This window comes from Euphorbia lathyris, chromosome 1 (assembly GCF_963576675.1).
Source record: "Euphorbia lathyris chromosome 1, ddEupLath1.1, whole genome shotgun sequence".
NCBI lineage: Eukaryota > Viridiplantae > Streptophyta > Magnoliopsida > Malpighiales > Euphorbiaceae > Euphorbia > Euphorbia lathyris.
The window spans coordinates 45,915,101-45,929,193 of NC_088910.1; the positions used below are offsets into that span (position 1 = coordinate 45,915,101).

General features: G+C 28.9%; 1 protein-coding gene across 1 annotated transcript; it reads left to right on the plus strand.

The window, feature by feature from the left end:
- The first annotated feature begins 1,159 nt into the window (after window positions 1–1,159).
- LOC136235347 (transcription factor bHLH167-like) lies at window positions 1,160–3,037 on the plus strand. Its single transcript, XM_066025013.1, has 3 exons — window positions 1,160–1,353; window positions 1,435–1,728; window positions 2,866–3,037. Exons 1-3 carry the CDS (start codon window positions 1,246–1,248, stop codon window positions 2,947–2,949), a joined length of 486 nt encoding a protein of 161 aa, XP_065881085.1. The 5' UTR covers window positions 1,160–1,245; the 3' UTR covers window positions 2,950–3,037.
- The last annotated feature ends 11,056 nt before the right edge of the window (window positions 3,038–14,093 follow it).

Sequence of the window (14,093 nt, forward strand, 5' to 3'; positions counted from 1 at the left end):
ATTTAAAAATTGGCCCAGCCTAGGAATGGCAATAGGTACTGTACCCGCGAGTAACCAACACTACTTGTATCCTGTATAAAAAGATATAGGACGGATATGGGAATATCCCCTAAGGTACCCGATAACTGTCATAAATCTTTTATATATTAAAAAATATTATCGTTTTTAAAAGTAAAACGTGAGATTCAAACCCAAACCTTTAGTTCTTCAAAAAAAATATTTTTAACTCTAAAATCAAAAAAAAAATCTCTAGAAATAGAAATGTTATAGAATGGAGGAAGTATTTTTTTTATCTATTTTATTGTAAATTTAACCATAAATCAATTATTTTCTTAATATGTGTAATTTAATATAATGTGATAATTATTTTGAAATTGAGAAAGTATAATATTGTAGCATTAATTGTAATATAGCATAACAATAATGTTAAAATGTACTACTCTCTTTATTTTCATTCTCTTATATAAGTCATCTTATGATGAAAATTTATTGTACCAATTTTCAGTATCTCTTATCATGTCCATTTCATAAAAAGTGGTCACTTTTTATTGAGTGGATCCCCTAGGTTCAAAAAATTGATTATTTTAATTAAGCGGGAACCACTTTTTGTGAGAAAGACATGGAAGGAGACACTAAATTTAGATTGGTTAACTAAAAAAAATTTCTCTCATGTTAGGATTGGGGAATAATTCTTGGAATATTAAAAAACACGTCGATCAAGGTAAAAACTTAATGACTGGACCAAAAATTAAACTAATTTAAAAAAAAACTAGAATAATTTATATTTAGAGAAAAAAAACTAATTTGCTAGAATTACTTGTATAAGGAAATTGAAGGAGTATCCGGTGTTAATAATATATAAGAGTTGTTTGTTTTCTCATTTTCATGCTTATGTTTACATTCTCATTTTAGAATGGAGAGTTTTAACATTTTACAACTGAAAAGTAGTTTTTTCATAAAAGCAGAAAACATCTGCTTTTCGGAAAATCAACTTTTTCCCACAGCAAACCGTAATAATAAACAGTAGATAAAACAAATTGTAGGTACATGCACATACACATATTGATGGTGAGTTAATTGAGTCGTTGTTTAATAAGCCTCTTTTCCTATATATGTTCCCCCTCTTCGCTTCCATTTCTGTTATATGTTCTCCCTCTTATTGTATTGTCTTCCTCCTCTTCTTCTCCGTACCGTACCGTACGTAGCTTCTTTTGTTTTTGTCATTTATTTGTAAGTAAGAATAAGATGAAGAAAATAGAGCGGAAAACAATAGAGAGGAATCGGAGATTCCAAATGAAGGGTTTATGCTTGAACCTTGCTTCTCTCCTTCCTCCCAGCTCCAAACATTCCATGGTACCCTATTCTCTCTCTCTCTCTGTCTTTCATTTCCTTACAATTTCACAGTTGTATCTCAATTTAAATATGCAATTGCAGCTAGATCAAATAGATGAAGCCGCAGCCTACATCAACCACTTGAAAGAAAGAATTGAGAAATTAAAGAAGAAGAAGGAACAAGCATTAAGATCTAATAGTACGACGGAGTTAAGATATCCAGTGGTTCAAGTTACAGAAAAGGATTCCAACATAGAACTTGTTCTCATAACTGGATCCAACAATAAGTTGATGCTCAATCAAGTTATTTCAATTCTTCAACAAGAAGGTGCTGATGTTCTTACTGCCACTTTTTCTACTGTTGCTCTCAACATTTTCTACTCCATCCATGCTCAGGTAATTCTTTTTTAAGGCATGTAGGATCTAAATTTTACCTTAACATTTTTGTTGGGGGAAGGGCAAATGTATAATGTATAATCACCATGTTTCGCAAATAGCAGTTAGTTTCCTTTGTTTTTTACAAAGCAAGCATTACTTTGTATGTTTTCACCATTAGATTAATTTTATGCTCCATCATCTAATAGTGAAAACACACCAAGTAATGGTACTTTGTCAAAAACAAAGTAACCATAGAAGGCACCTATAAACTTGTTTGATAAAACTTGAGTGATTGCTAATAGCTATTTATATAAAATGATAAATATTAACGTGGTAAAACTTTTATTCGAAGTTAAAAGATAGTAATTAGAGGTAAAGTTATCCTTAAAATAAAAGAGATAGAGCAGTAAATTAATTGAAAAGGTTATTATACTATTTTTTTCAAAATTAACTTTCTGGATCCAATAAACTTTTTTCATCCAATACCACTACGAGGGATATGCCTTCTCAAACCTTTAATTTTATCCAAAAAGTTCTTTAACAAACAGTATAAATATGAGAAATGATAAAATATAATAAAATTTAGAATTTAGAGCAATTTTGAACATTTTTCTACGGTACATATAGCAATTTTGGATCTAAATAGTAAATAACTGAACTGATATCTATCTATTGCACCCACCAAATGGAGAGCTGTGCAATTTTTTTTTGCTTAGGCAAAAATGGTATCGTTTTGAGTTGGGTATATACAACAAAAAAATATATGAATTGATATACTACAATTTTATTCATTATTGTCTAGACTCAAATTACTCCACGTCCACGTTTAGAACATTCAGAAGTATCTGATGCTCTTGAAACATTTAAAAGTATATCGTATTTCAATTAAAGTTTTTTATATGTATTAGAATTTGAATACAAGATTTTTAATTTAACGATTTTGAGGTTTTAAGCATTCAAACAAGTTTTAATTGATGATATTTTTTGTCAATTAAATTAAATGTATTGTCAAATATTAATTTTGTTTTTATTAACTAACCCAAAGAAGTATTTGATAAAATTTCATGGAACTGAACTATTTAAGTTATTGAAAAAAATGTCTCTATCTGATAGTGTATATATTATTGGTATTGATGATATAGTTAAAAATTTCAGGTAAAAATATCAAGAGTCGGAGTGGAAATATCAAGAGTTCGGCAGAGATTGGAGGAATTAGTACACGTGAATTCATTTTCATAAAACTATTTGTGGACAGCATCATTTTAGTTTTTCACTTCTATTTATTATCTCTACCTTTCGATGAGATTGGCTTCTCAACTACCAATTTTGCCGGAATAGGATTTTTACCTTGAATTGGTTGATCAAGTTGGGGTTTAAATTTTATTTTATTTTGATAAAATTATCGATTATAATGCGATTATAACCACCTTTAAAAAAAATGTTTGTTGACTCTATTCTTTTCTCATTTTTATCTTTTCATGTTTAAAAAAAAATTCTAAATATTCAAATAGAAAACTAATGTTTGTTTGTATATATAAAAAAATAGTTTTTTTTTTCTAAAAGCAGAAAATCTCTGTTTTTTTCAACAGTAACATCAAACATCAAACAACAACTAAACCAAACAAACACTTATATATAGATTAATCTATATGGAGATTATATATAGTATTAATATAATGAAGAACTTAGAATGAGAAAAGTTAATAATAAGAACATAAAATGTCTTAATTTTGGTGTGTATTACAAATAGGGAGTTAAACCTTATTTATACTGGTAGACTAAGGTCCTGTTTTTTTTTACTGAAATTAAATTAAATTAAATTAACTTAACTTAACTTAACTTAACTGAACTGAACTGAATGCTACTGAACTGAACTTAACTTAACTTAACTACACCAAATAAGGCTCTGTTCTTTATTACTGAAAAAAACTGAACTGAACTGAACTGAACTGAATGCTACTGAACTGAACTGAACTGAATGATACTGAATACTGAACTGAACTGAATTTAACTGAATGCTACTGAACTTAACTGAATGATACCGAACTTAACCGAATTTAATCGAACGTAACAATAATGATGATATTAGACTTTAAAATAATTTAATGATAATATTGGACATTAATAAGCTTATAATAATAATAATAATAATAATAATAATATTTCTACCAAAAAAAATAATATCAATAATAAATAAACATATTATTAAAGATTAAACTAAATTAAATATCAAATAAAATCTAAGCTCGATAAAATCCTATGACATTAAATAAAAATGAGTCTAATTTAAATTAAAAATATAAATTACATACAAACACAAATTTATATATAATTTAAAGCCTATGAAATTAAATACAAATTTTTATATGAATACACACTCTTAACTTTTTATTACAATTAAGTATTAAGGTACAAAAATACCTTTAACGTTTTGGGTCGGGGTTATTTTACTCCTAACGTCTAAATATGAATTTTCATATGAATACAAAATCTTGACTCAATTTATCAATGTTAAGGGTAAAATTGCTATTGGCTTCTAATATTAGGGATAAAATTGCACTATTTGAGATATTAAGGTAGTTGAGCCAGTTAATTTTTTAGAGCATTGTAATGTAAACGTATTAATATAATATTTATTTACTTTTCGCAAAATTTGCAAATAAGTTGCACCAAATAATTATAATTATAATAAATAATAATAATATATATAATGACAAAGCATAAATTATATATAAATATAATTATAATGAAAATAGATAAATTAATATATAATAAATTATAATAATTATAATAAATTGCTGAAATTATAAATAAATAATGATAATAATAATAAATTATATATAAATAATAATAATATATAATAATTATAATAAATAATGATAAATTATTGAATACTGAAACTGAATACTGAAACTGAACTGAACTGAACTGAACTGAACTGATTACTACTGAACTGAACTGATTACTACTGAACTGAACTGATTGTTACTGAAATTAAGCAATAAAGAACATGGCCTGATTGTTACTGAAATTAAGTAATAAAGAACAGGGCCTAATTCATTGAACTGAACTGAACTGAACTGAACTGAATGATGCTGAACTGAACTTACTTATTCTGAAATTAAGTCAAAAAGAACAGGGCCTAAGGCCCTGTTCTTTTTGACTTAATTTCAGCATAAGTAAGTTCAATTCAGTTCAGTTCAGCAGCATTCAGTTCAGTTAAGTTCAATTAATTATTTGGTGTAGTTAAGTTAAGTTCAGTTCAGTTAAGTTAAGTTAAGTTAATTTAATTTAATTTAATTTAATTTAATTTAATTTCAGTTAAAAAGAACAGGACCTAACTATCACATGTGTATAATTAATACATGTTTAGTTGTTGGTGGATATTCATTTAATGTGGACATCAATTAAATAATTATTAACTTAATTATTTCATAACAATTTTCTTTTTATCTATAAATGTAGAATTTATCGGCCATATATACATCTTTATATTAGTTCTGATATTTTGTTATTGTTATCCTCTAAGAGTCGATTTTATAATTATAAAGAATTTCAAACCAATTGATTTATTTTTTAATTTTATTTTTTGAAAATATGAAGTTTTTTAGTTGTGGGATTAAGTTGCAGGAAAATATGAACAATTATAAGTAGTAGTAGGAGATTCCTTAGGATGTGACATATTGGCTAGCGATTCTCTAGCATCCGGCTAAAGGAATCCGCATAAATGAGCTACAGGTAATCTATTTCAGTTTTTTTTTTTTTTTTTTTAATGAGGCTGGCCTTCTTTATGATATGGAACTTTGGTCGTTCCACAATAAGATGCTTGTTCTCCATCGAGAAATTACAGTGTATGCCTGGCACACCACACCAAATTCTGATGTGGTGTGCCATAACCAATCAAATCAAGACAGGTGGCTTTTAGTTTTCGATAGACACATGACTTTTAATTTAGTTTCTCCAGAAATATTTCAGGTCTCAGAAAAGACATGAACTCAGAAGTCCACTGGTCACACCGCCGGCTAAATCCACACACAGATCTTGCTAGTGGGAATCGCCGCCGAACATGAAGAAGATTAAAACCTTGCTTAATCTCCAATTCAATTGCTAATCTCTTCACTTCTTCTACCGTAAAAGCAATTGTAGTCTTTAAGAATATATATACAATTGATTTTGCCTTCATCCTTAATGGAGAAAGGAGCCAATAAGATTTATAGGTTTCTCGCTCAGCTTTTCGGAAATTTCAGACCACTCTGATCAAATTCCGGCGAGCTTCCCATCGGATTTTTCAATTGATAACCAGACCGAATCGAGTCCGTTTCTCGAAAAAAAAAATTAGGCAATACTTTATATTGGATTCAAGTGGAACCGAACCGGCAACAAGGGTGAAGTCCTTGGCGGTCGAGCGAGGTCTCCATCTTTAAGAGACCAGAGAACAATTGTTTCATCTCTTCTTGGTGTGGATCTTGCCGCCAGTTGTTTCCGGGAAGAGAATTTTTTTTTTTTTAGAAATCTGAAATATATATTCTTTTATCATTATTGGAGAAACTAAATTAAAAATAACATGTATTGATTCTATTGGTTATGGCATACCACATCGGAATCTGATGTGGTATGCCAGGCGTATACTATAATTTCTCTTCTCCATCGGTTTTTCAAAGCTGCAATTCCTACCTTGGTATCTCTCTTCAACGTTCTCTTATAGGTCAAAATCTATAATATCCCGGTGGAGTTATGATAGAAACGGTAGGAAAACAACTAGGGAATTTTGTGGGAGAGTTTATGGAATATGATTTTACCAATAACTTGGGTCTCTAGAACTCGAATATGCATATTCAATTTAAGGTTGACGTTAGAATAAGAGATGACAATGGGTAGGGTACATACGTGTAGTGCCAATCTCAAATTCTTACCCGTTTATTTTTTAATTATCCATACCCGTCCCCAGTGGCGGAACCAGGATTCGGAATGATCCGGGGCTCAAAAAAATCAACAACAAAATTTTCGTAATGTAAAACACGAGCTTGGATAAATTACATTCATAGCCACTGAACTTTGATTTTTTAACAGTACGACCACTAAACTTCAAAACTTAATATAAAAGCCGCTTAATTTTCACTTTTTAAGACATGTGACCACTCAACGCCTCAAAACGACCGTTGACGGCTTCAAATTGAAAAAATTCCAAGAGTTAATGATATTTAAAAAAACTTTAATTCTTAAATTTTTTCATTTTGAGGTCATTTATGTGTTGTTTGGTTATGAGAGAGTGAATTTTTAAAGAGAGAAAACTCCAAAAATGGTAATTTTGAAAAATAAATAATGTGGTTTCATGGTAAATATCGTTCCGAACAACTTTAATTCTTGAATATTTTCATTTTGAAGTCGTTAATGATTATTTTGATGAATTAGTTAAAAATTGAGTAGACACGGCTAAAAAAAAGTGGAAAGTTCAATCAACTTTATGTTAAATTTTGAAGTTCAATAGACATGCTATTAAAAAAACAAAGTTCAGTGGTCATAGATATAATTTACCATTTAAAACCTTGAAAGACTAAAACCGGATGTGAAAGATTAGAAATACAAAGGGATCTGAGTTGTTTTTATTATTTCAAACATCCCCACTTAGTTTCATTAAACTAAAACCACGCGTTTTGTTTAGGTTTTTAGAAAACAAAATTAGGAAGGGACCTTCTTCAACCATAACCTAATAATAGTGTACAGCACAGGTTCCTTGCTCCCACGCTGCCGCCGGAATAAAATACAGGGGCTCATAATTTTTTTATCACCATTTTCTGGCGGCCATCCGGGGCTCCAGCCCCGGCCTGGTTCCGTCACTGCCCCATTACCTTAACGGGTATACTTTATGCATCTCATATCCGTTCCATTTAATTTACGGGTACCCTTACCTTTTAAGAATCAATAAATAAAACAAAAAATATTAAATTTTTTAATAAAGTATAAATTTAATAAATCATCCATCTAAAAATTGAACAAATTGAACCTTAATCAATAAAAATAAAGTAGCATAGTAGAATCATGCAATGGTTGAAGACAAAAGGTTAGGATTCAAATCTCACATCTTAAATCTAAAAAACAATAATATTTTTTAATATATAAAAGAGTTAAGATAGGTAACGAATACTGAGTACCCGTGGGTATTCTCATACCCGTCCCATTACTTTAACGAGTAATGATTTTGATCACATACTCATCTCATATCCTTTTATACAGGGTACAGATAGTCTCATTAGGATTAGGTAGTGTCGAGTACCCGTTGTCATCCCTAGTTAGAATGGCCCTCAAATTTGGAACAAAATAAAGACTAAGAATGGTGGTACCAACATCATGCAATTTAAGTACGAAAGAGAGATTAGATTATTATAGTTTACGAAAACTAATCTATTAACTTGAACTTATTCTAGAAGTACAATTTGGATGTGGTTGTCTTAGAAGGATTCTCTTATAGGCCAAGTGATAATACAGCTCGAAAAAGGACTGACAAGATAAGTGAATTCTGTTGGGGTTTAGTGTCCTATAGACAATTGTTCTAGGATATGAACTAAATATAAATGAAGTGTTCTTTATGTCATTTGTTTTAATAAGATATGGTTTCATAACTGTATAAAGGCAACCTCTTTTAAAGAACTAAATAAGTCTGATAAAAGGAAATCCCTAAGTTTGTTTAAAGTGATTATAAAGTGTTCATACAAGCATGAAGTGAGACGAAACTTTATAATAAACTAATAAACTTAAAACCACCCCAAGTCAAGTAATATGTTTAGGATTGACATATCACTGTTGAGACTTGCATGTAACAATGTCTTCTGTCAAGACAGAGAGTTGATCTCACAAGCTTCAGATATACAGATAATCTGGACAGTTGCATGGATCCAATGAAAGGGAGTTCATTAGGATTGGGGACCCGACTTGAGATAACAGGATGGGTAGATTCATCCTTGTCACATGTTCATCTCATTGGTATTAATAGGTATAAGTAATCCTAAGACTCAAAAGAATGTTGATTAGTGATTCTGGATTAGGGAATGTGATGCTTTGATCTTATTGTAACACGATCCATAACAGAGATGACTCTGGGGTGTGAACGGCAGACGTTGGGTGTCACAGGAAGTAATTGCAGGATAGTTATACATTGGATTGAGCATTTGTCACTCCCGATAAATGGGAGATACGTCCAAGGATCGCTTGTGGAAGACTTGACTCTAAATCCTTGCAAGGTGATAGCTTAAGACTTGAAATACAGATTTCACTTAACCTATCTAATTGGAGTTGACTCGGCCTGTACAAGTAAAACGAACGTCTCGCTATATGTGACTTGACATTATCCATAGTCATAAGATTCAGTTCAAGGATGTAGTTGATAAAGGATCGAATTATACTGTAACTAATACGGAAAGGTCAACGACAGAATCAACATGTCTTTTTATAGCTCTGGGGGAATGTTTCGGATTTGCTAATCAAATTTCGCGCACTCATTCCGTTATGCAAAGATTAAATATAATTCTGAGAAAATTAATTTAATAGTTGCATACGGCTAGAAGCAATAAGAACCTAATGGGTCACACATAAGACTTGGAGCCCAAAAGAGAAACAGATGTTAATTAATTAATGGAAGCCCAACTGAGTCCACTAAGGCCCAGTAAATGGGGGGGGGGGCGAATTTCATGTATGAAATTACATGAATAATTAATTTGATTCTTAAACAATTTTAATTAGATTATAATTTTGAATTAAATTAATTATAGGATAATTCAATTAGGAGGTTTATTTTGATTATATTACTTCTAATTATTATCCTACTAAATAAGTTATTATTATCTTTATATTTAGATATAATTATAGATAATAATAAGAAGAGTATTATTCCGAATATAACTCTTATTAAGTAACCTAAATCTATCTAACTAGGTTTTAGATACAAGAGGTTATTTATACCCCCTACTAAGTGAATTTCGGCCAACCCTTGTGCAACCGAAGAGAGAGAATTTCGAACCCCTTAGTCGAGGACGAAATAATCCACCGCTTCCTACCGATTCAATTGATTTCATCTCTTTCTCTTTATCCTTGATCTTGTGTTGATTAATTAGAGACAATCTACTTTGGTTGTTTCATACGGTTGAGTTCTAATTTGATTTTGAATTGTGTTTTGTTTTGTGCTCGGGAACTCGGAGTAAGAGTTGTGGGCACTTCGATTGCAACGGTAGATAGAACTCCAAAAGGTATTTCCTTCTATCCCTTTTTATATAAAATAACGATTAACGGATCTTGGGTTAATGGAAATAGGTTAAAAATTTTATATTTCCGCTGCCAAACGTTTGCCTATTTTCCTTCAAATTCAAATTATGATGAAAGTAAAGAAGTTGAAGGGAACGATTATCATTTACATACACATTCCAAGATTTTATGTTTCACAGTTCAGACACTTATACTAAGATGTATAATTGTGAAAATAGAACTATGTAGAGATCTAAGTAAAGTTACAAGGAATGTGAAGTGAAATCTGAGTTAATGACATACAATTTTTTCGATACTTTTGCAGCAGTATGTATATCCTTAACATGTGTACAATTCTCCGTTATCGAGGCGCTATATATCTCTAACAATTATGTAGCAATGATGCTCTCAATGGTATTCTGGTCACACGATCTATTTGCGAACATGAAAAGAGAATGGAAGCGCAAATTTATTACCTGCAAGTGAGATGAATTATCCGCCCGTAGGAATTCAGATGCGATGGATTAGGAATTCGAGTTTTATCTAATTGTGTTATTAGATAATTAGGAATACTAATTGAATTAATCATATCTAATCAAGTGATTGTTTAATGGAAATACTAGTTTAACAATGAAGTGAGAATACTAGTTGACATAGGATTAATATTGTCTAATCCTAATGGAACAAGGAAACCTTAGCCTATATAAAGTGGCCTAGGTTAGACATAATATAACATAAGAATTAAGAGAACAAATTCTTCTCTCCCTTTCTCTCTCTAAGGAATCAGCATCCGCCTCTCTCTCTACAAGCAGACTTCGTTTTTAGATCATAGATAATCATTCTTCCTTCCGAATAACTTTAACGTAGGAACAGCGTGAACGGTAATACAAGTTCGCGGTTTGAGTTCTTTACTGCCAACTCAATGCTAATATGCGCTTCAAGAGGTAACCCGATAATACGTGTTTAAACTTGTATGATTAATAGAGTAGAAATCCTTCAATCACTTAATTTGATAAGTCAAACTATTTAACTTAAAGTTTTAAGTTCAACATTATCAACTAAATTTTTATACTTATTACTTAAATTTAACATTTATTAAATAATTATATGATTTTATACTTTCAACATTTATAATATTCAACATTTATTTTTTCAGTACTTAATTTTCTGTTTTATTAAATAGGAAACTCATTTAAATTTTTAATATAATAATTTTAAATGAAATTACAAAAATAATAATAAAAATAATAATAATTATTTTTAATAAATACTTGCAAATATACACTAACTTTTTTGTCCTTTCATTTTCAAGTTATTTTTTTCATTTTTAGACTATTCATTTTTCTTCTGTTCTTCCTTCTTTATATTGACAGTTATTTAGGGAAAAATGAATTTATATACTTTATGTTTTAATCTTCCAATTAAGAACTTAGTTTTAATATTTTAAATTTCATGATGAATATTTATAAATATTTTATGTTTTTGAACTAGTTGCCTAAGAAATCCTAATTTAAAACTACGGCTTTTTACTTAAATATCACAATTGATTATAAAATTACAATTAAGTCATTTTATCAAAATTAATTTTCAATATGTCATTATTTTATGATTTTATACTCTAATTTAAAAAATTAAACCTAAATTTATAAATTTTAGTAAATTCTAAACTTTAGTAAATATATTTTAGACTTTTAATTTATAAATTTTAATCTTTAAAATATATTAAAAATAATGATTTTATTAGTTTGATATAATTTAAATTATCATTTTATATAATAATTGTAAACAAATTTTTAAAAGTGAATTTCTATGCAAATTTCCTTAAAACTATGACGAATACGTCTTAATGAAAAATCCAGTGGTGCACAAGACCAAGCCCAGGCCACTATACATATCTAACTTTTATCTTATTTAAAAATGGCATTAAATCATATTAGCAATGTTCTAAAAATCGGATAAGGGTACCGCCTAGGCGGCATCTATTCGAATGAATCATCCTTTTTACGGAGGTAAATCTTTGCCTGCTAGGCAAAAGGATAGCAAGTTACAAATTCTATCTCGGTAGGATATACATGTATTTTATTTCTATTATTATGAAATTCATAAATGAAGTAGTTAATAAATGAAATAGTTAATGGTGGGGTTACTATCATCCTTTTTGTAGTGACGAATCTTGTATGTGTTCCTAATAAAACACCGTTCCGATTTTCACTAGTCGGGTAGTATAAATCGGTTGACCGATTTTTTGCCTCCTAGGCGGGCTCAAACGGTCCAAGACGGGTCTAGGCGGCTCCTAGACAGTCCGAGATGACTCCCATACGACCCTTTTGAGAAAAATTGTCACTTAAATTTTATGTCAATTTTTTTAATTTTAAATAAAATATTAAATAACAAAAAACTAAAAAAAAAAACTTAAACTATCAAATGTATTTTTAAGAATATTAATTTTATTTTATTTTGACATATTTTGTTATAAATGTTATTTTATTGATCTATTTGTTATTTTTTAAGGACATTAATGTAAATAATATTAAAATATGTATATTTTTCTATCCTAAATATTTTATATTATTATTTTTACATAGTATAATTCATATATTAATTGTATTTATATAATACTTTATTTAATAAAAAATAAATAAATATAAAAAATACAAAGCCGGTAAATCAATAAGGGCCATGTCCGCCCGACTAGTATCTAGCGTTTGTTACAACCTTGCATATTAGTCGTAAAAATTGCAATTAAATTATATTATAAAAATTAATTTTAAATAAATTGTATTTTTATATATCACGAATCAAATTTATTTATATCTCCTAATTTATAAATTTTAGACCACAATTCATAAATTTTAACTCTAAAAAATAAATTCTAAACCTCTAATTTATATATTTTAATCCTTAAAATATATTAAAAATAATGATTTTCTTGATTTGTTATAATTCAAATTACTATCTAACATAATTGTAAATAATTTCTAAAAACAAACCAAATCAATAAGTTTTCCCTATCTATCTTAAGGAATTAACACAATTAAACAACAAATAAAAATTAGTGATAACAAACCAATCCTAAAAAATTAAAGACAATGAAAGGAAATTTAACCTTACACTTTTGAATAATTAAATTGGAATCTGAGTATTTGGTGATTCACAAGTACCTTAAAAAAATACTTGTTCACGATCAAGATAATATTGTAAGAGTGATGACCCATTTCATATAAGTTTCCCTTTCAAAATAGAGTTGTTTTTGGACCCGTTAACTCACTGGATCCATTTACATCTTTTATGGATTTTAATTTGGACATGCATATTTGACATTTGAGTCAATTTGATTAAGGCCCGCCCATATATACACATAAACTGATTTGGGTTTTGGATTTGTTTCAAAATGTCTAATTGGTCCATATATATATATATATATATATATATATATATATATTATTTTGTTAAATGTTTTTTATATTTAAAAGTGTATTCATTGAGTTTTATTCGATTAATTAATTAAATTTTAGTTTGATGCATTTTTTTATTGATCATAATTATGGTTTAATTTTAATTTATCGTTTAATACAAAAATATTAGTTAAGCGGGCCGAGTTAGATTCAGCTTGTGACTTAGTTACCTTAGCTTGGGCCATACCGGAGTGAGTCTAATATGCAAATACTGAGCTAGACTTGAACAAAATATTTATATGTGATGTCCAGATACACCCCATCCAAACCCGAACTATAAACAATTGCATTCGTAAAGGCAAAGTTTTGAACAAACTTGTGGAATATTTTAATTTAATGTTCAAATGAACTAGAAATGAAATATAATTGAACACAACTTCATTTGGTTGCTTGTCGTGCAATCAGAAATGCCATTCATTTACTATTAATTATCCCTTAAATCCATAACTAAATCATTTTATAAATATAAGAAAAGATTAGTTTGATTTGAGTTGCTAATTAAGAATAGAGAATACAAATTTGTAAGAATCACAGGTTGATTAGATTAATTGACTGAATTTTTAAAAGGTTGGAATACTAACAGTGATTGGATAAGCAAGCAAGCATATATATATATATATATATATATATATATATATATATATATATCCGCAATCCTTAGGTATTTATTTATTTTTGGGCTTAACGTGTTAT

Coding starts and splice junctions, on each gene's coding strand:
- LOC136235347 (XM_066025013.1), top strand. CDS start 1,246: ATGAAGAAAATAGAGCGGAAAACAATAGAGAGGAATCGGAGATTCCAA. Junction 1,354..1,434: donor CCAGCTCCAAACATTCCATG/GTACCCTATTCT, acceptor ATGCAATTGCAG/CTAGATCAAATAGATGAAGC. Junction 1,729..2,865: donor TCTACTCCATCCATGCTCAG/GTAATTCTTTTT, acceptor TAAAAATTTCAG/GTAAAAATATCAAGAGTCGG.